The sequence below is a fragment of the Carassius gibelio genome, chromosome B3, assembly GCF_023724105.1.
Source record: "Carassius gibelio isolate Cgi1373 ecotype wild population from Czech Republic chromosome B3, carGib1.2-hapl.c, whole genome shotgun sequence".
In the NCBI taxonomy this organism is placed as follows: domain Eukaryota; kingdom Metazoa; phylum Chordata; class Actinopteri; order Cypriniformes; family Cyprinidae; genus Carassius; species Carassius gibelio.
Window position 1 is genome coordinate 10,185,696 of NC_068398.1, and position 20,354 is coordinate 10,206,049.

At 36.9% G+C, this 20,354-nt stretch overlaps 2 protein-coding genes across 5 annotated transcripts; one reads left to right on the plus strand and one right to left on the minus strand.

Annotated features, from left to right (window-relative positions):
- Positions 1 to 783: 783 nt before the first annotated feature.
- On the minus strand, positions 784 to 4,997 carry LOC127953269 (ATP synthase subunit d, mitochondrial). 2 transcript variants are annotated; one of them, XM_052552286.1, is made up of 6 exons: positions 4,851 to 4,997; positions 4,130 to 4,261; positions 1,718 to 1,814; positions 1,567 to 1,638; positions 1,382 to 1,444; positions 784 to 1,082 (listed from the first exon to the last, which is right to left on the minus strand). In XM_052552286.1, exons 2-6 carry the CDS (start codon positions 4,249 to 4,251, stop codon positions 951 to 953), a joined length of 486 nt encoding a protein of 161 aa, XP_052408246.1. In that variant the 5' UTR covers positions 4,252 to 4,261; positions 4,851 to 4,997; the 3' UTR covers positions 784 to 950. The 2 variants fall into 2 exon arrangements, with proteins under 2 accessions (XP_052408246.1, XP_052408245.1); XM_052552285.1 differs by having other exon boundaries at positions 4,855 to 4,988.
- Positions 4,998 to 7,128: 2,131 nt separating this feature from the next.
- On the plus strand, positions 7,129 to 19,333 carry LOC127951945 (monocarboxylate transporter 6-like). Of its 3 annotated transcripts, none has more exons than XM_052550106.1 (5): positions 7,129 to 7,246; positions 8,765 to 9,164; positions 15,529 to 15,672; positions 15,768 to 16,631; positions 18,530 to 19,333. In XM_052550106.1, exons 2-5 carry the CDS (start codon positions 8,786 to 8,788, stop codon positions 18,769 to 18,771), a joined length of 1,629 nt encoding a protein of 542 aa, XP_052406066.1. In that variant the 5' UTR covers positions 7,129 to 7,246; positions 8,765 to 8,785; the 3' UTR covers positions 18,772 to 19,333. The 3 variants fall into 3 exon arrangements, with proteins under 3 accessions (XP_052406066.1, XP_052406065.1, XP_052406067.1); XM_052550105.1 differs by lacking the exon at positions 7,129 to 7,246 and adding an exon at positions 7,261 to 7,430; XM_052550107.1 differs by lacking the exon at positions 7,129 to 7,246 and adding an exon at positions 7,261 to 7,430 and having other exon boundaries at positions 18,582 to 18,714.
- The last annotated feature ends 1,021 nt before the right edge of the window (positions 19,334 to 20,354 follow it).

The window sequence follows — 20,354 nt, forward strand, 5'->3', positions numbered from 1 at the left end:
TAATTTAGCCAACAGCCTTTTCGGCTTGAATCTGACAGACTGAAATATAATACATTTTCCGCTAGTAAAGAAAAAAAAAATACTACATTGTTTTATTGAATATTTCTAAATATTTTCAGTGTTCCGGTAAACTAGTTCCCTAAAGAAAATCCTTTCACGTCACGTAACGTCACGTCACACAAAAAAAGAAAAATAAAAAAAATAAAATAAAAAATAAAAACTACCTTACATTTTTGATTCCAGTTAAATAAGTAGAGATATAAAAATCGTGGCTAACATCGCTAACATGCCTACAGACTTGTAGTGCATTACTAATAAATGCCCATTTTAAAAGCACACTATAGTTTAAAAGGCCATTGCCAAATAGAGTGGTCACCCATGCATTTATTTGTCCACCAAGAATAAATCTGTTAGCTAAATGATTGTACGTAACAAATCTTTACATCTCTCTTTAGTGTCAATGTAGTGTGGATTATTGATGTTTTTATCAAATGTTTGGACACTCATTCTGACGGCACCCATTATCTCCAGAGGAGATATGCACAAGTCCTTAATGCACAAGTGATGTAATGCTAAATTTCTCAAAAACTCATCTGATGAAGAATCAAACTTCTATATTAAATTTTGGGTGAACTAGGCTTCTCCTTTATAAATATATATATATATATATATATATTGTTTGGAAAAATCTTTAACACAACCTCTCATGGCTTGCTTTACATTTACTATTAGTCATTTTGCTTCAGTTTTTAAAATGCACTCAAAAAAATAATAATGAAAAAGTCATATTTAAACAATTTATTTTATTTATTTTTCTCCACAAATAAAACAGTAATGAGTCATTTCATGATTGGAATCACTTCTACAGCAGAAGCATTACTTCAGCAGACTATACAGAACAACCTCAGACTGAAAGACACATGACTGACGCTCTGGGTGCTGCTAATAAATTACAGGTCGGCGATCGGCTTGTACGGCCAGTATGGATGCTTCGCCTTGTCCAGCTTGGTCTCTGGGAAGGTGTTGTTGAGATCTTCTATGGTCATTTGATCGAAAGGAATCATGTTCCTGAACTTCTCAAGCTGCCAAGGACAAACAGTCAGACGGGAAAAATGATTAAATGCTTCAAAATGTTGAATTCGATCAAATCCAATCATTTTATTTATGAGTATTATGTTTCTCGGACTATTCAATATTAATTGGGCCACAGCAAGCAATCATAACTTCTTATAAATTAATGATATGGGTTCATGTTCTGGTCCATCTGCACAAACATGAAATGGGTTGGCGCTTGCATGCACTTTTTTTACTTAATTTACTAATTTTAGCAGTTTATTCCAGTCTATCAACACGATACAATGACACTGCAGGTTGAACTTACAATCTTCTCATACTCTGCAATACGAGCTTTAGATGCTTCCAAGTAAGAAGCTGCGGTTTTGCTCTGAAATACATCAAGAGACACAACAAATTTCTGTGTGTTCATTTCATCAACAACGTGAAACCGATTCAGAGCAAATACATGAATACTGAAAAGGTTTAGCTGCTGTATGAGGGGATACTCACAGCTTCCTGCTCCTGGGCGTCAATCTTTGCTGTCTGAGTGTCCACTGGCTCAGGGACCGACAATGCAGCGAACTGTAGATTGAGAAACAGAAGCCTATAAGACACATAGCAGAGCGAGAAACTGAGACACTGAGAATCCACTGGATCTCACCTTCTTCTCAAACTCATCCACCATGCCTGCTTTGGCCACAACACTCCTGTAGTGACTCCAATCGATGGCAGCTGGTTTCTCTGGCAAGGATGAAAGTCTGCAAGTAAAAACAGTTGGGCACAAATAATAATTGACTTGTTTGATGTGAAATTTCAGTTTCTGAAATTTGCTAAATCTATATCTAAATCCAAAAACCTGCGTTTGTGTAATTCAGCATTTATTCACATTTCTATATTTGCTAAATGGTAATTTTTAAAAGATGTCTTTTATCTTTACCAATGCTTGGTTTTTCAAATATACAGTAAATCAGTAGTATTGTGAAATATGATTACAATTTAAAACAGCAGTTTTTTTTGTTTTTTTTTAAGTGAATCTAATTTAAATATAAATTATTTCTGTGAAGCAAAGCTGAATTTTCAGCATCATTACTCTAGCACAGCGGTTCCCAACTCAGTTCTCGTGACCCCCTGCTCTGCATATTTTCAATATATATAATCAGCTCATTAGAAGTGAGCTCTGTGGATGAGCTGTGTACCCATTGACACAGTCCCTACACGCTGTTCATTGCTCCCTACTCCATGAGAAGCAGAAATCTGTAGAAGTTTACCTCACTGCAGAACATTCATTCACGGATTTGTGCTGCACAACGTCTTCATACATGGACAAGTGAGACATCATATACCATATTCACAAATGCGTAAACAATGTTTTGATATATTAAACAAAACGTTAAATTAAGTGAAATTATTTAAATAATAAAAAGGTACCGTATTTTTCGGACTATAAGTCGCACTGGACTATAAATCGCATTTATTCAGAACCAAGAACCAAGAGAAATCATTACCGTCTACAGCCGCGAGAGGGCGCTCTAAGTCTTCAGTGTAGACTACAGGAGCCCTGAGCAGCACAGAGAGCCCTCACGCGGCTGGAGACGGTGATGATTTCTCTTGGTTCATTTCTCTAGGTTCATGTCAAATTAATTTTGATAAGTCGCACCTGACTGTAAGTCGCGGGACCAGCCAAACTATGAAAAAATAGTGTGACTTATAGGCTGGAAAATACAGTACTTTAAACGTGAAATTAAAACAGCCAGGAGGTAGCAGCAAGTCATATTTAATAAACAAGTCATTGCACTTGAACCGAATCATTTCAATGTCATGTTGCTCAGAGACACAAAACAGTAATATGGCTTTATTTTGAATTATTTTTGTTGTCGAAATTGTGCAAAAACAGGCAATATGGTGATTAAAAAGTTGTAAATAAATAAATAAATCACATTTGTAATCATGACAATTTTTGGAGAAAAAATTATTACTGTGAAATGTGTTATCTATATGAAGTGGTATAAATATATACATTTTCTGCCTCCATGGCTTGAACATGCCTTGATAGGTTAACTATTTCATGTTATGGATAAACTAAACATTCAGAATTTGTACCTCAGTGTGTTTCTTTTGAGTTTCTTTATGTGCGTGGTTACACTCACTTCTCACAAAGAGACAGACTGAGCCTCAACAGTGCGACCTTGATAACACAAATACACTATCCATTATCAATCACCGTTTACACTTAATTTAGGCTAATAAAATTAAAAGAATCATTCTTGCAATTCGATGCGTCGCTGGTTATTTTGTATTTATAAAAAAAAAAAAAATTGTCACATGTTTTAATCAGGCTATTTGTGCAAATAAAAAAAAATTAACATTTTAAACTAGCTAGAAGCCTGATCAGCTATAGTTCTACCTTTATTATTATGAACATTAAGAAGGCCGTTCGACCTGTATTCTGCTAACTTACCATGTTGCTCTCTGATGATACAGTAACTTAATTGAATGTGTCCTTAATGATTAAAAGTATTAATCCTGAACGGCAGTGTATCACAGTCTCCACAAAACTATTAAGCATCACAAATAATCTTTTTTTTTTTGGAGCAGCAAATCGGCAAATTTGAAAATAAATTGGATTTTTAAATACATTCAAATAGAAAACTATGGTTTCAAATTGTAAAATGTAACTTAATGTTGTAATCACATCAGAAAAATAACATTTTTGTCTAATATTGTCTGGACAACAGAACTGGCTCTGACTGGACTGAGACTAACTTCAAAACCAACCTTTGTAGAAAAATATTTGAAACAAGGTCCACAAGTACTGATTTAGTATCTAAAAAAAAAAAAACTGCTAAAGAAAAGTCTTTATCCCCCAACAATCAGTCTACACTTATCACCAGGACAGTCCACTGACCTGCACCTGACCTGTGGGGTTTCGCTCAAGGGCACAGTGATGATGATGGTTTATGTATCGCCCTTTGATGGTAAAAAAAAACACAAAACCCAGCACAGCTTTGAAACCACTATGTTAATAAACAGTGTGCTAGTGGAGATTGTGTGTTTGATCCGCAGTCAGACTCACTTGGCTGCGATGGAGTCACTGCGGGTCTTCAAGCTGTTGAACATGGCCCTCTGGTTCGGTGGGACCCTCTCCGCAAAAGCCACCCAATCGATGGCCTTCACTGCTGCACGGCGACCTGCCATCTCTCTGCTCCTGGCAAAACATTTCAGGCAGACATGGCTATTGAGAATGACAAAATATCTTTCACAGGTTTAACAAACTGCACCAACTGCATACAAAGCAAACTGTAGGGACAACTGGTGTAATACGAATTTAAATGTTTTATATATATATATATATAATATTTAACATTTTTATTTGGAAGCCAAGCACTTAATGTTATCCAGATTAACATTCTCAACATGTAACCTTACATCAAATCGGTCACAGTTCACCAAAACACACACACACTGAGAAAGACTGACACCAGCCAAGTGGCTCTAACTTGGCATACTGAAGCAGAAGAAAAAACGTTTTCGCATTTAAATAGATTTCATAAAGTCAACTGTATCCCGATTTATCAGGAATTATGCTAAAAGTACAGTACAGTACAGTTCCTTCTGTACACAAGTGAACAAGACAAGGTCAGCGTAGGCTTATATAAGATAAACACGAATATAACCAGCCCCAAAGCGCGTCATTTCTCATAAACGGGCAAGATAAAACCTAATGTTTATTTTTTAATAAAATGAAAACAAACGGCGCCTTAATATTTGTCAAATGACTGAATTTGGACACGTACTTACTGCTCGAGGATCAAACCGCTGCAATGACAGAAGCGCGATGATGATGGCGGCCGGAGAGCGGAAGCGCGCATAAGAAACCCGCTCTCGCTCGCGACACCCAGCGGACGGGAGACAACACCACACTGCGACAGACACCGCTCATCACTCTCAGATCGTGCAGATTTCAAGTGAGACAAAGACTGACAAAATGTACTTTTATTAGAACAAAATTGAAGTCAAATGGCCAGCTCTTTTAAGAAAAAAAGACATTAAGATTTTTTTTAGACACATTAAGTCTAAAATATGAAAAGAATTAGTTCATTAGGCTATATTATTAAATAATTTTAGGTACCTTTATTTTATTTTTGAAACAATTATTACACATATTTACACTAAACTCTTTCAATGTCCATCATTTTTTTAAAGATCATCCCCTACTGGCAGAATTAATAAAACACAAGATAATCTGATTATCTGAAACAAAGTAAAATTTGCTTGTGTGTGTGTGTGTGTGTTTGAAGTGCATAAAAATAAGTAATTTTTAAGCCATTAAGCATTACTTAAAAAAAATACACACATCTTTGTATATATTTATGAAAAATATCACATTTATATTACATTTATATTAAAATTTATATATAAATTATATGACTATAATGCACATATAAATTACATGTAAATGTTTTCACCATATATTTCGTATGTCTGTGTATCTATATATACCTAAATATTCACAACACACACATATATTATGTAAACAAACACTTTTATATAGGCTATATTATCGTAACTTATATATTAGTGTGTGTGTGAGAGAGTGTGTGGTTGTTATCAGTAGGCTACATTTCAGTGCTTGAAAATATATAGGTGCAGTAATCCACACACAAGCTAAAGAGAACAGCTGTTTAAAAGTTATCTGATATCAAAATGCTAGAACACTTAATGCTCACCACCAGAATGACACAGCAACACAAACTGTATAAAACACAGTCTTCTATATCATTCTGTATTGACCTCTTGGACCCTGCAGCCTAAAATGAGGACATTATATTTTTGTGAATTTGTATGAGACTGTACATGCCACAGTTTAAAGTGTGGATGTCCTGTACAGAGCACATTCAGGGCTGCAGAGATACCAAATGATTGGATGTTTCACCATGACCACTCCCTCTCATTGGTCATCAACTATGTCTAAAATTAATTTAGTGACACTCTTATGGAAATATGATAATATTTTGTAATTATCATTTAAATCTGTCTAATTTTTCAATTGTGTGTCATATATCAACATCAGGAAAATCAACTCAGGAAAATGATATGGGGTTTCATATCAAAATATGAATTACGAAACAGGATGTTGATTCCATACATATATGAGGACACCGGGACTAATTTTGAAGACATAACAAATGAATAGGGAAAGAAATTATTTCAATATTCTATGAAATATTATATATTAATATGAAAATCCTGGCAGTTACTACTCCCATTATTACCCTTTTTTTTCATTACATGTTGCCCCAAAAACACATGAATATGCAAATTAGATTTAGTTTATATGTATATTAGGAGAAAGCCCGTTTATGGTCATTTTACACACATTTTGTAGAAAGAAAATTATACATTTAATCATTCTTTTATAACATAGTTGAGAATCATCTTTATACAAAGTTTTGAAAAAAATCTGGAATAATTAAATTGTATTGGTGATAAAAAAAAATAATAATTGTTTTTGCCTATGTATGTTCATTCATGTATAAAGAAATTGAGTCCCGATGTCCATACCAAGGACATTGCATAACTTATGAATGAAATATCTTTAAAATAATAATAATAATAATAATAATAATAATAATAATAATAATAATAATAATAATAATAATAATAATAATAATTAGTAATTACATTTATTTTAATAGCCTACTGTAAATAATGTAAAAACATGGGGGTAAATAAATAAATAAATACATTCTCCTAAAACTTTTCTTCTTCTCGGGTCTTTAGAGCTTAATATTTTAATATTTAAAATTATATTAGGCTAGTGTACTCTTATTTTACTTTTAACCTCATAGTGGTGACCGGGAGAAGTCGTAGGCTATAACTACCAAACATCAACAAAAATATGGTATGAAAAAGCAAAACATCGTACAGTGTCTTATCATGACGGGATGCTCTCCGCATTGACGTGGATGCCATTGGCCACACTGTCGGTCTATTACGTCAGAGTCCGACAGCGTCCGACAGTAGTAGCCTAGCTACCGTCACGAGTTGGGTCTAATCCCGTCCGTCTCTCTCTCTCTCTCTCTCTCTCTCTCTCTCTCTCAGTCCCGCGGGCCACGGGGCGTGCGGTCAACAGCTCACACGAGGACCACTCAGCGTCAAGTATGCTACAGATGTCATCTACCTCCTAAAGGTGAGGGGGAAACATATTGGTGTTTATTTGGTTTATTTCGCATTCAGCCGGACATAATGACCTGCTGGCTGCTTTATTGGAGTTCATGCTGAGCTACAGATGACTGACTGTAAATGAAGCAGGCGTGCTGTTTTAATCTCTTGACCTCAGCTTTATTTGAGTTACTAGGATTTGCAGTATAAAGGTAAGATAACTGATGATCTAGATACTTTATATCGTGAATTAAGGCACTTTAATTGTGTTATGATACAATGAATCAGGCTGCTCGCGCTGTGCTGAAAGAACCGATAGCCTGCGGCGCGTTCAAGTTCTGGCTTGTCAAGCCGCTCTCTCATGGGGACAGGTGAACAAAATATGAAGCGCGTGAACGAAAACAAATAATTCACGGTCGTCGAGACTGTTACTCCAAATGCGCAACGGTCCGTACAGGTAACCGGTGCTTTTCAGAAACTGACTGCGTTATCTGCAGAAGCAATGCAGAAAGGTTATTTTGTCCTGGTGCTGCTTAAAAGAGACCTAGCTGCGGTAAAGTAGCCTATGGTGAATATCACACGCATTGTGATATGATGAAGTAGGCTAGGCCTATGAATACAATTTTAAGTAGTATTTAAAAAAAATCTGTTTCAAAGAAGGTGAAGTGAATATGAATTAAAAATGTACGGTAAAGATAATAATAATAATAATAATAATAATAAATAAATAAATAAATAAAAAACTGCTGATGACTTTAAAACCAATAAAAAAAAAATTCACTAATGCATTTAAAAAAAATGTAAATGTAAAAATTCAGAAACCTTAAGATCAATACTGCATTGTTTATAATCCTAACCTTAATATAATATAATATAATATAATATAATATAACATGAATAATTGCATGAAATATGCATTAACCTATATATATATATATTATTTATTTATTTATTTTTTACAGGATAACATGTCTCTCAGTGTTCGACACAAACAGTGATCTAAAAGATATTAGTTACTCAGCACTCACAATACACACACATAGTTGTGTGGCTGAATGATCGTGACAGTTTACATGAATTTAAAAGCAGAAAAGTCGCTGTTTAGATGTAAATAAGCAAATACCGAATACTGAGACTAGGATTGGATCATTATCACAATGATTAATATGTTTCTGGCAGGTTGTATGTTTGGTAATAATTCAAATCCTTTAACACTATAACTGATGTAAAGTGTAGCTTTTATTTCTCACACAGTCATGTCAGACAACATTCCCTTGTACATAGACAATGTCAAGATTCATTAGACCCAAATTTGTGAAATAGTGGTTCAGTCATCATGATCAATCATTTTCACACATAAATTGGTCACCACAAAGTCCTGACCTTAACCCTTTTGAAAGTCTCCGGGATGTGATGCAGTCGACTTTAAAGAAGTTTGAATCTCCTTTTGACAATACAAGATTGTTATTTTTTCAATCCAAAATATAAACCCATGTGTTTAGATAGTACTGTAATAGATGATAATGTGCTTGTCTCATCCCTGTAGACGCTTGAGTGAGGAGACATTATGACCGAGGGTGTGGAGGTTCATCAGGTCCAGACAAACATCGCAGATGCTGCCACAGCCTCTGTAACACGGAGCAGGACGTCCTCTCTGCAGGCCGTGGAAACAGATCCTGGGTCTGAGGAGCCGGACCAACAGGAAGAGGCCTCCTCCAGTTTGCACTCCACCGGAGGAGCGGAGGACAGCAGCGGTGGCCCGGTGGCCCCTGATGGTGGCTGGGGCTGGGTGGTTGTTGCTGCTACCGTTCTGGTCTTAGCGATGACTCTGGCTTTCCCTTCTTGCATCGGGATATTTTACACAGACTTGCAGAACGACTTCAAAGCCAGCAACACTGAAACGTCATGGGTGCCAGCCATCATGATGGCAGTGCTGCATGCAGGCGGTAGGGAGCTGATTCATGTGTTTGATCCATTAGTTCATCCTCTGTTTGTTACGCATTCACCCGCACCACAGGGTCATGTACAGTCTCCGAAAAACACTTCTATCAGGTTACTGTACTTAATTGGCTGTGCAACACTGATCTGTTTCACAACATGAAACATTAGCACACAAAGAGCTCAGAGGATGGCAGCGGGAGTTTGGCCTTCTTAAGTGAGATTCTGAATTGTAAGGAGTGTGCATTAATGTATCACTTCACAGGGAAATTTACCCAGCTATTGCACACCATCCCAATCACTAACTTAAGGAATAGTCGACATGGTGAAACGGATTTGGGGGGCAGGCATTTTTATTCAGCTTAAAGCAGCTCATTCATCGCTTCTAGGCAGCTACGCTTGAGGACAAAGTACACCAGATATGCAATCCGTTTCCATTGTTACATAACAGAAAAGGCACAAATCATACACACTGTATTCGATTGAAATCACATTTATCTCCATAAATCCCACAATGTCAAATATGTCAGGTTTCACTTGTGGGGATTTACACACAATAATTTGTATTGTACTGAACATCTACAAATATCGCCTTAACTGTATTTTAATAGTCCACTTTAGATAATCTACTGACTATTAAGTAACATGTAAGTACATGTCAACTTATTCTTCAAACCCTAAACCTAACCCTAACCTAACAATATACCATTGAGAGTTAATTGAAATGCAGTTGCAAAATTACTTGTAGTTACTAGAATGTTTCAAGTGGAGTATCGAAATAAAGTGTAACCTAGAGCACACTTTTCAGGAACCGGTGAACTGAAATGCATATGCTCAGCCAGACAGCTCTGAATCAGGCGGGAGGTTGTTATTATATTCCTGGACTGGCTCTGGATAGGCCAAGATACCATTGTTTTTCTTTGAGAAAGGTTTATTTGTCTTTCCAGCCCTTTCTCTTTGCTGTCAGCTGGGCAAGTTAGTGCCAAAGACAATGTTAAGGAGATCTTATGAGTTTGTGTTCATGCAGTGCCGTGACGCCGAAAGTATTAATTTAAGCAGGGCAAATGTTCAATCTCTCTTGATGTTTTAAAGAGCTTGGAGTAATTTGCACTGTACTAACTGCTGTGCTCAGTGGGTGCAAAGTGTCAAATCAAATCAGGTTTCTCATTTAACACAAAAAAAGGCCATAAAGTGATGATGATATTCTTTCACACTCGTTTTCACTCATTGTGTCTTTGGATATGATACCTTCCCAGACTCTAATTGATGAAATTACTTTTTAAAGATGTGTATTTTTTTTCCCTTCTAGGCTAATGTGCAAAGAGAACCATAAATAATCCAAATAGGCTGATTTCCTGAAATGTATAAACAATTTAAGAACGTTGCTCAATTTGTTTGAGTGGTTAGACATTCCAGCCAATGGCGCGAGTTTGGGACAGGATCAAAGTTAGGAGGATTACTTTAAAAGTATATACTATTCCAATATAAATTAGTAATTGCTTTCTAAAAATGTAATCAATAACTTAATCCAAATATCAAAACATGAGTATAAATTTAATTACTTTGGAAGATTGATTTGACTTTCCTTTGAACCTCATCTCAGCATAATTTTGACTTTTGGAAGGGTTTGCATAGGTGCAGAACAATGTTGTACATTCTTACTCAATGACAGTATCTCTTTTATGACTGATGGACAGACATGAGTTGTTAAAATATGGAAGGCAGATGGGGCCAAAAACCTTTAAATGGAACTTGTGATATTAACCATGTCAGCTTGTTCTGTTTGTCCACGTTAATGTGACAACACACACAACAGGCAATGAAATTTCTGTATTTCAAACTATATTTGCATATGTGATTGAAAGGCATGTTAATATATACATATCAGATGCCATGTTTGTTCATGAAGGATATCATTATAATACATTCGAATGCACGTATCCAAACATCAGATGTTGCATTTGTTCATGAGGGATAATGCATTGGTACGTTATGTGTGAAGAAAAGTCTTTATACTGTAACATTTTATATTGTGCCATTAATTAATTTACTCTAGCACAGTAGATCTCAGTAAAGCAATGTCACAGTGAACTAAAGAAAGGATTAATCTGTGGGTAAATGTGTAGATAAATCTGTTTTTAAAATGTATAACACGTTCAAAACTGCTGCATTTATGGCGCTTTTCCACTGCATGGTACGGCTCGGTTCGGCTCGGTACGGCTCGACTCGGCACGGAATGGTACGGCTCGCTTCGCTTTTCCACTGCATGGTACGGCTCGACTCGGCGCGGAATGGTTCGGCTTGCTTCGCTTTTCCACTGCATGGTACGGCTCGGTTCGGCTCGGTACGGCTCGACTCGGCGCGGAATGGTACGGCTCGCTTCGCTTTTCCACTGCATGGTACGGCTCGACTCGGCGCGGAATGGTACGGCTCGCTTCACTTTTCCACTGCATGGTACGGCTCGACTCGGCTCCGTACGGCTCGACTCGGCACGGAATGGTTCGGCTTGCTTCTTTTTTCCACTGCTTGGTACGATTCGACTTGGTACGGCACAGCTCGGTTCGCTTTAGCTCGGTTGCTTTTCCACTGCAGTTAGTACCGCTTCAAAGTGGGTGGGACTGATCGTTAATAGTTGCCGAGGGGATGTTGTTCTTGATTCTCGGCATGTGGATGTTTTTAACTTCAAGACGGAGAAATGTGTTTAAAATGAGGCTGATGGCAGTAAAACAAATTACTGCAAAAAAAAAAAAAAAAAACGAGTCTGGGAACTCTTACAACGATTTGTCCGACGGCGCACGAGGGTAAGCTAATCTTGTTTAGGGTCTCAATCGCTATATTGTCACAAAACATAAAATGGATTTAGCTGTAGGTATTAAAATGTGTACTCTGTGTATTTCAGATGTTTTAACAGAGCTTCTGAGTGGTGATTGTTCCTGGGTTTACAAACACGCAGTGGTTGGAGAACTTTAGAATGTCGGAAGAAACGTTTATTTACTTGTGCAACAAACTGCGTCCTGCGATGGAGAGACAGGACACAAACTTCCTTGTGTGTGTACCGCTAAAGAAGAGAGTAGCCATTGCACTGTGGAAGCTTGCTACCGCCTCTGAGTACAGAAGTGTTGGACATCTTTTTGGAGCAAGCATTTCAACTGTGTCTCGGTGTTCAGGAGTTCTGTGCTGCAGCAGTGACATTGTTGATACCAGAACAAATTGGTTTTCCAGATCAGGAGAGGTTTAAAGAAATGGCTGCCTACATTGAGAACAGATGGGGACTTCCACAGTGTATTGGTGCTATTGATGGATCACACATACCCATAATAGCACCACAAGACTATCACTGTGACTATTTCAACCATAAAGGCTGGCACTCCATCATCCTTCAAAGTGTTGTGGATGGAAAGGGACTTTTCTGGAATGTGTTCACAGGACTGCCTGGAAGCCTGCATGATGCTCGGGTTTTGAGACTGTCCACACTGTGGGAGGTGGCAAGCCGTGGAAACCACATACCAGCTAGCACCAAAAACATTGCTGGGTGAATGTTGGCTACAACATCATTGGAGACTCTGCCTATCCCTTGCAGAACTGGCTATTAAAACCATTCATTGACACTGGACGGCTAACAGCGGAACAGCGGTTCTACAACATGAAAATCTCAAAATGCAAAATGAAAATGCTTTTGGTAGATCAAAAGGAAGATGGCGTTGCCTTATGAAAAGAAATGACTGTGCCGTCGACCTTGTGAAATCTATGGTGCTGACATGCTGTGCTCTACATAACCTTTGTGAGAGTCATGGAGAAGCCTTTGAGAGTTCATGGGATCCACCTTCAGCAGCAGAGCCTGTGCTGGGACTGGCACAGCCTGTAGAGGAGGAGGGCAGTTATGTGTGTTGTAAATAAACTTTTGTGCAGTATTTGAAAAAGATTACCTTGCATATTTATTTACCCATTTATTATAAATATAATATTAATAATAAATAGCATCATTATAAAGATGTAAGACTCCAGCTTTGGTATTTGACCACTGTTTATGATAAATCTGCTTTGCAGTGACATTAAATTCTTAATTTATTCCAGGAGTGCAAAATTATTAATCTGTAACATTTGATATTTTGAATAGGAATTATCACTCATAATGCACTCAAGTTTTCTCAGGTTTGTGTTCACTTACATGCAATATACAGCATTCATCAGGGCTCTTATCCAATTGTGTGCACATTTGGAGAAATAATTACCACTATTTTAAACCACGAGCAGAATATGATACAAATACTCAATAGTGGTTTAAAGGGAGTTTTAAGTAAAAGTGTATTATTAATCTTTTAAATTGTGACATTTAGCTTGATGATACCTGTTGCTCTAATCCACATGCACCATTAACAAGGAAAGTACACGTTTGACAAGTACATTTTATTTAAGAAAAATTTAAACAGATCAAATTTTAAACAAAGTACTAATGTATGTAGTGCAAAAAATGTATATAAAGAAAATATAAAGACAAATTTAAAAGTAAAGAATGTACACCAAGCAAACTTTAAATGTGAAAATGTATGTATGTAATAAAAATATAAATAAGACATATATAAACATTTAAAAGTAAAACATTTACACTAAACAAACTTTAAATGCTGTGCACAAATGTATGGCGGCAGTGGCTCAGTGGTTCATGTAGGTTGTCTACAAACTGGAAGGTTGGTGGTTCAATCCCTGGCTCCACCTGACCAAAGCCCCTTTCACACTGCACGTCGGACCCGCAATATTCCCGTAACATTGCCTGGTCGCCTTCTGTGTGAAAGCAACCACGTCCCGGAATTGATTACCGAATCGAACCCGGGTCGGGGACATAGTAACATTGCGGTAATCGATCCGGAACGAGCGCTGTGTGAACAAAAGCCAGATCTAATTCGGTATCGAAGTGATGACGCGCGTTATCGCGCGACTTTTTTACCGGCTTTTTTGAAGGAAGCCATATGTGAAAACATATGTGCAAACTGTAATGAAGCAGAGATCAGTTAGTTCCTCACTTTGTCCTTGAGCAAGACACCTAACCCCAGCTGCTCCCGACGAGCTGGATGGCGCCTTGAATGGCTGACACCGCAGTCGGTGTGTGAATGGGTAAATGTGAGGCAAATTGTAAAGTGCTTCGGATGGCCATGTGGTCTGTTGAAACCGCTATATAAATGCAGTCCATTTACACAAATGTATGTAGTAGAAAACATTCACAGGAAAAACAAGTTAAAAAATTAACTATTTCCGTGAAGTATGGATTTCCTCTTGCCTGGACACAAGAAAGAAAAGTTATAATTGTGATTTTTGCTAGGTTTTGAATGTTTTTGCTAAAATCAAAAAAAAAAAAATTGAGAGTTAAAATAAAGCTTATCACATATCATCAATTAATTTATGAAAGAACTGTTCATTAACAACCCCATTATCTACAGTGGGAACTAATCAAAGTTACAGTAGCTTGCAATAATGTATTTATGGTGAGCAACAGGATTTCATGATATATCCAATTTTAGTGGAGGCTTTCAAAATGACACAAGAAAAGGATTAGGTAAGCTTAGTCTAAATATATGATCTGTAACATTAAGTGTTTTAGTCATATTTCATACCTGGTACCACATGCTCTGTTTTTATCAGTTTCTCTCCCTCATATCTTTCCGCCCCCATCTTTTTATTCTTTCGTAAAACACAAAATGGACATCTTAGACAGAATTTCTAAGCTTCTGCTTACATTGAAAATGAGAGCTCTGGCAAAAAGAACTACTTTAATGGTTTTATTTGTCCTTGATGGACAAGGAAACCATCTACTTTCCTTGAAGGGAAGTTCAGACATTCTGCCGACACATCTCATTTTGTGTTTCAATGATGAATGAAATTCACACAAAATTGGAAAGACTATATTCATCACATCATATAAATAATGAAAACAATTTTATGTTTGGGTGAACTGTTTCTTTAGAGCAGGGTTGGGCAACTCTGATGCTGTTTTCGAAGCCAGAGTTGCCAAGCTATGCTTCAGAGAGCAAATTATGAATTGTGTAGTTTTTCCCCCTGCATGTCATTGTAAGGTTCAGTACATGTGAGTGATTTGTGTAAATCTAGTCCATGCTTATGTGGACAGCATCATACTACTACTGTACTTGGAAATGGCAGCCTGATCCTATAATCAAATTCAGACCAGCTTATCAAATGCAGCGACCAAACTTTAATTTGCAGTTTCAATTCCAAATAGCTACCATTGTTCGTCATCATCTGCATATGTGTGCAGTCATTAAACAGGATCATCTGTAAGTCAGATGCAACTAATGTGTGCACACCGTGACCAACCGTGTTCATCATTGGTCACATAACAATGCCTTTGTCTTTCCGTAGGCCCCATATGTAGTGTTCTCGTGGAGTGCCTCGGTTGCCGTGCAACAATAATTATTGGCGGGATCCTGAGCGGACTGGGAATGGTAGCCAGCTCATTTGCACAGACTTTAGTAGAGCTGTATATCACTGCTGGCATTATCACAGGTAGGGAGGCCTGTATATTACCTTCTCACAAACAGCGGTGTGAAAACGATTGCTCAGTAGGCTGCATGGACTGAATTATTACCTCTCCTTCTCAGGAATGGGATTCTCTTTGTCTTTCCAGCCATCGATTACAATGGTGGGCCACTACTTTGTGCGGCGCAGGGCGTTCGCCAACGCCTTGTCTTCCACTGGCACCGCACTCGGGCTGAGCACCCTACCATTGCTAGCCAACTATCTGCTCAGCAGCTTTGGCTGGCGGGGCAGCTTTCTGGTGCTGGGAGGGGTCCTGCTGAACTGCTGCGTTTGTGGGGCCGTAATGCGCCCCCTTGGGGCCAAACCAAAGATGGAAGCCAAAGCCGGACAGATGAACAATCGCCAACTCAAAACCAATTGCCTTTCCATTACTCAGGAACGAGAGGGTCTGAAAGGCCGTCTGCGGGCCACTCTCTCCACCGTCATGCCTTTCCTGCGCAGGCACATGGCTTTCGACCTGCTGTGCAGTAACCCGTACTTCTGTGCCTACGCTCTTGGGGTGTCCTGGATGATGCTGGGCTTCGTGGTGCCCCTGGTTTACCTGGTTCCCTATGCCACCGCTCACGGCATGGAGCAAGACCGAGCCGCTCTACTGATGGCCATCCTGGGGTTGATCAACATCACCGTTCGGCCCGCGACGGCGCTGGTTTTTGGGTTGCCTCGCTTCCGTGGAAGCCATAACTTCGCATACCTGTTTGCTACGGCGGTGCTGACCAACGGATTAAGCAACTGCATCTGTGGGATGGCCGCCAGTTTCCCAGTGCTGCTGGCGTATGTTATAGTGTTTGGGATTTCTATGAGCCTGATCGGCTCCTTGTTGTTCACCGTACTGATGGACACGGTGGAGATGAGCCGCTTCCCATCCGCTCTGGGCCTCATCAGTATTATGGAGAGCATCATGTTTCTACTTGGCCCGCCGTTAGCAGGTGATGTAATGCTTTTTTCTAAAGTTTGCATGTGCTTTAGTATTGCATTAGTAGGTTCAAACGACATGCTTGCTTGTATTTGTCAAGGACAATAAAATGTCACCTTCATGTGATTGTGTTTTGTGTAAGTGCATAGACTGTATTCTTTTCCATACAACAATGAAGTGTCTCTCAAGCTCCAAAACAAACAAAAAAGCACCATAAAAGTAGTTCCTTTGAAGTAGATATTCAGTTCATGTACAACATTCAGTAATTAATGTTATAGAATTGCTTTGTAATAAATAAACCACAATTTAGGTCAGTATTTCATCGTAATTCTTTCCCCTCCACCTGTACTGTACTTGGCAGGCCTGGCCTAGCCATCAGGAGAACTGTTCTATGACTGATTTTTCCTTTCCTTTCCTTTTATTATTATTATTAATATTATTATTATTATTTTGTTATTTTACTTCCCTACTCAGTTTCAAGTGGTTATTATCATTAAACTCAGAATGGCTTCTGTAAATGATTATACTCATATGTAGTTGCAACAAACCTTTAAAAAAAATCAATGTAGGTTACTTTATTATTTATTTTTAATTTATAATTAATATTAAAATATAAATGTTTTTAATATTAATTAAATGTTAAATATTAAATAAAAGTAATTTATCTTCAATTAATAATTAAAGATAAATATAAGTATTTACTGTTATTTATCTTGTTTGATATTATATATCAATTATATATAAAATTATATATATATATATATATATATATATATATATATATATATATATATATATATATATATATATATATATATATTCTAATTACAGTAGGTTGTCGGTAGTTACAGTGGTTTCAAAATTTTCTGTGGGTTTATGAAATTTTGACCCCAGTCCAGCTCTGGGAGTTTGGAATACAGAGCAATAGTTGTATGGACTACATCTGGTATTTTTAACTGCTTTTTGGAGCTTGACAGTTGGTTTAGGCTGCATATGTGTTCGTGTGTGTGTGTGATTCTGTAAGGGTCGTGTGACGTCATTGGTAGATCAGTCGTAATCCTATGTTAGTCGATGAGATTGTGAGTTAATTTACAGGCCGGTGTCCAGAAAGGCTTGTATATGAGCAGAACATCAAGCACTAAGGATTCTCTCCAGTTACCATTACCAAGGAAACTTAAATGTCAAGGCAGACAGCAAAGAGGTCTATGATAGGAGCTCTTCAATGCACTACAGCAGGCTCCCACAAATTAATATACCATTCATTTTCTTCACAGATAAATTGTGATTAGCAATAACAAAACATTTCAAGAAAGAGCTCTAAGGGTATTAAACATTTATATACACACACACACACACACACACACACATACCACACACACTATATCAGTCTGATGTTTTAAGGATAGTTAGAAATGTGTCATCATTTACTCACCCTTATATGTGACCCTGGAGCACAAAAGCAGTCAGAAGTAGAACAGATATATGTGTAGCAATAGCCAAAAATACATTGTATGGGTCAAAATGATTGATTTTACTTTTATGTCAAAAATCAACTTTTAAATGGTAGTGTAAATGTCTAATTTGCAAGTCTTATTAAACTACACAAGCATTTAAATGGTAAGCCACACACACAATACTGTTGTTACAACATCTACCAGCAGGGGCCAGACTTTGATGATGATTTGATTAATAATTTAATATATAATTTCATGGTTTGGAGTAGATCGCATCATAAAAGTACTGTTTTTCAGATTTGCTTTTATGGGTTTTTATAGTCACTTTTATGGGTTTTCATCCAAGCATTTTCATTGCTGGAATGCACATAGACAAAATGAATGTCAAACACAATTTTGGAAACAAAAGCTGCCGAGTTTCTCTCTATCATGTGACTTTTGATATATGTTTTCCCAGGAATCCTAGTTGACAGCACTAGCCAATACACCTATGTGTTCTTCGCCTGCAGCATAAACGGCTCCACCGCTGGTCTCTTCATCATGCTGTCCTTCTACTGGCTGGACAGACAGAGGTGCAGGGAGGTCAAGAGCTCCTTCATTCATAAAGACATTAACTCACTGAAGCCCAGCACTAAGATGACCATCGACTGTGATTACAGTCCAGTGCCTTTTATCAGAGACTCAGAGACTGATGTTTGATGTTTGACCAGTGGATTTCACCACACTCAGTTTGTTCATTCAGTACACAGCTAGTCTTTTCTTATCCTTATCTTGTTAGTGGACAATCAGATGTATTTGTCATAGCTTATGTACACAGATAGAGTGCAGAACGGTTCTTGGACTGCTGTAAAAATAGACTGGACCAGAATTGCAGGTCTAGGTCTTTTTACGTGGGAACTTTAATCACTTCAGATCATCTCGAAAGCATAATTTCAGTTATTACTCTAGCCTCCTCCTTCAGGATTGCTAACAAAGGCCAGTTGTAATTGACATTCACATTATTTTAATTTAGGTTCTTCTGGGAACAAATGACTGTAGAAAACACAGAATGTGAGTTTGTGCAATGAATGATTTTTTTTTATTTACTTCTAGATGCCTTAAATTATGTTATATCTTGTAAATGATTTGTTTTAGTTTTTCTCTGTGTGTAGATACTGCTTTTTAAAATCAGTAACTTTATATATATATTTATGTATTAAAGAAAGTAGTTGCTTTGTGTGTTGTCTGTCAGTTTCATTGTCTCTGCGTTGTGTCTGGTGTCTGTGGTAAATAGTTGACTGTGCTGAAAGGGTAAAACAGCAATGCTTGAGAACCAATAATAATAATAATAATAATAATAATAAATGATCAAGTAATGCTGGACAGTCACATCCCTCCCTTTTTTCCCTACACTTTTTAGAAACTGTGTGGTGTGTGTTCAGAACAGTGCTAAAGATCCAATGACAAATTGCATATGAATACATACAATTATTTATTATAATTTGTGTTTATTGCATTTAATGTAATTCGTGTTAGCAAATAGTGTTAGCACAGTGCTGCAGCTTATAGGCTTCTTTTTCCTTTTAGTAATATCAGTCTAAGAAACACAAGAGGGCAGCAATGCCATGACTATAGTGTGACTCACAATGCAATTTCACAATTCATGCAATTAAATTCACACATTACTTTAATAAACAGAAATTGTTCTGTAATGGAAACACATTTCTGATTAAAATAACTCTAAAAATAAATGTTATGCATTTTATTTCCCATTATTAATTGGAGAGCAATAAGAGATTTATTATATATATATATATATATATATATATATATATATATATATATATATATATATATATATATATATATATATATATATAAACCTTTTGAGATTTAAAACTTTCAATAAGGTGTCCGTTAACATTCATTAATGTATTAATTAACATGAACGGACAATGAACACTACATTTATTACACTTTGTATCTGTTAATGTTAGTTAATAAAAATAGAGTAGTTCAGTGTTTGTGTTCACAGTGCATTAATGTCAACAAACAAAACTTATGATAATCATAGACTGATGATAAAGCATTAGTAAATGCTGAAATTAGTATGCTACAGAAGTATTGTTCATTATCATTTCATTTTAACTAGTGAACCTTGTTGTAAAGTGTTACAAATCTTAAATTGTTCTTTTAACAGTTGCAATAAATATATTGTAAATACTGTATTAAATAATTTAAATAACCCTAAGCATATATAGTTACATATAAAATAAATAAATAAAAACTATTGAGTTTCATGA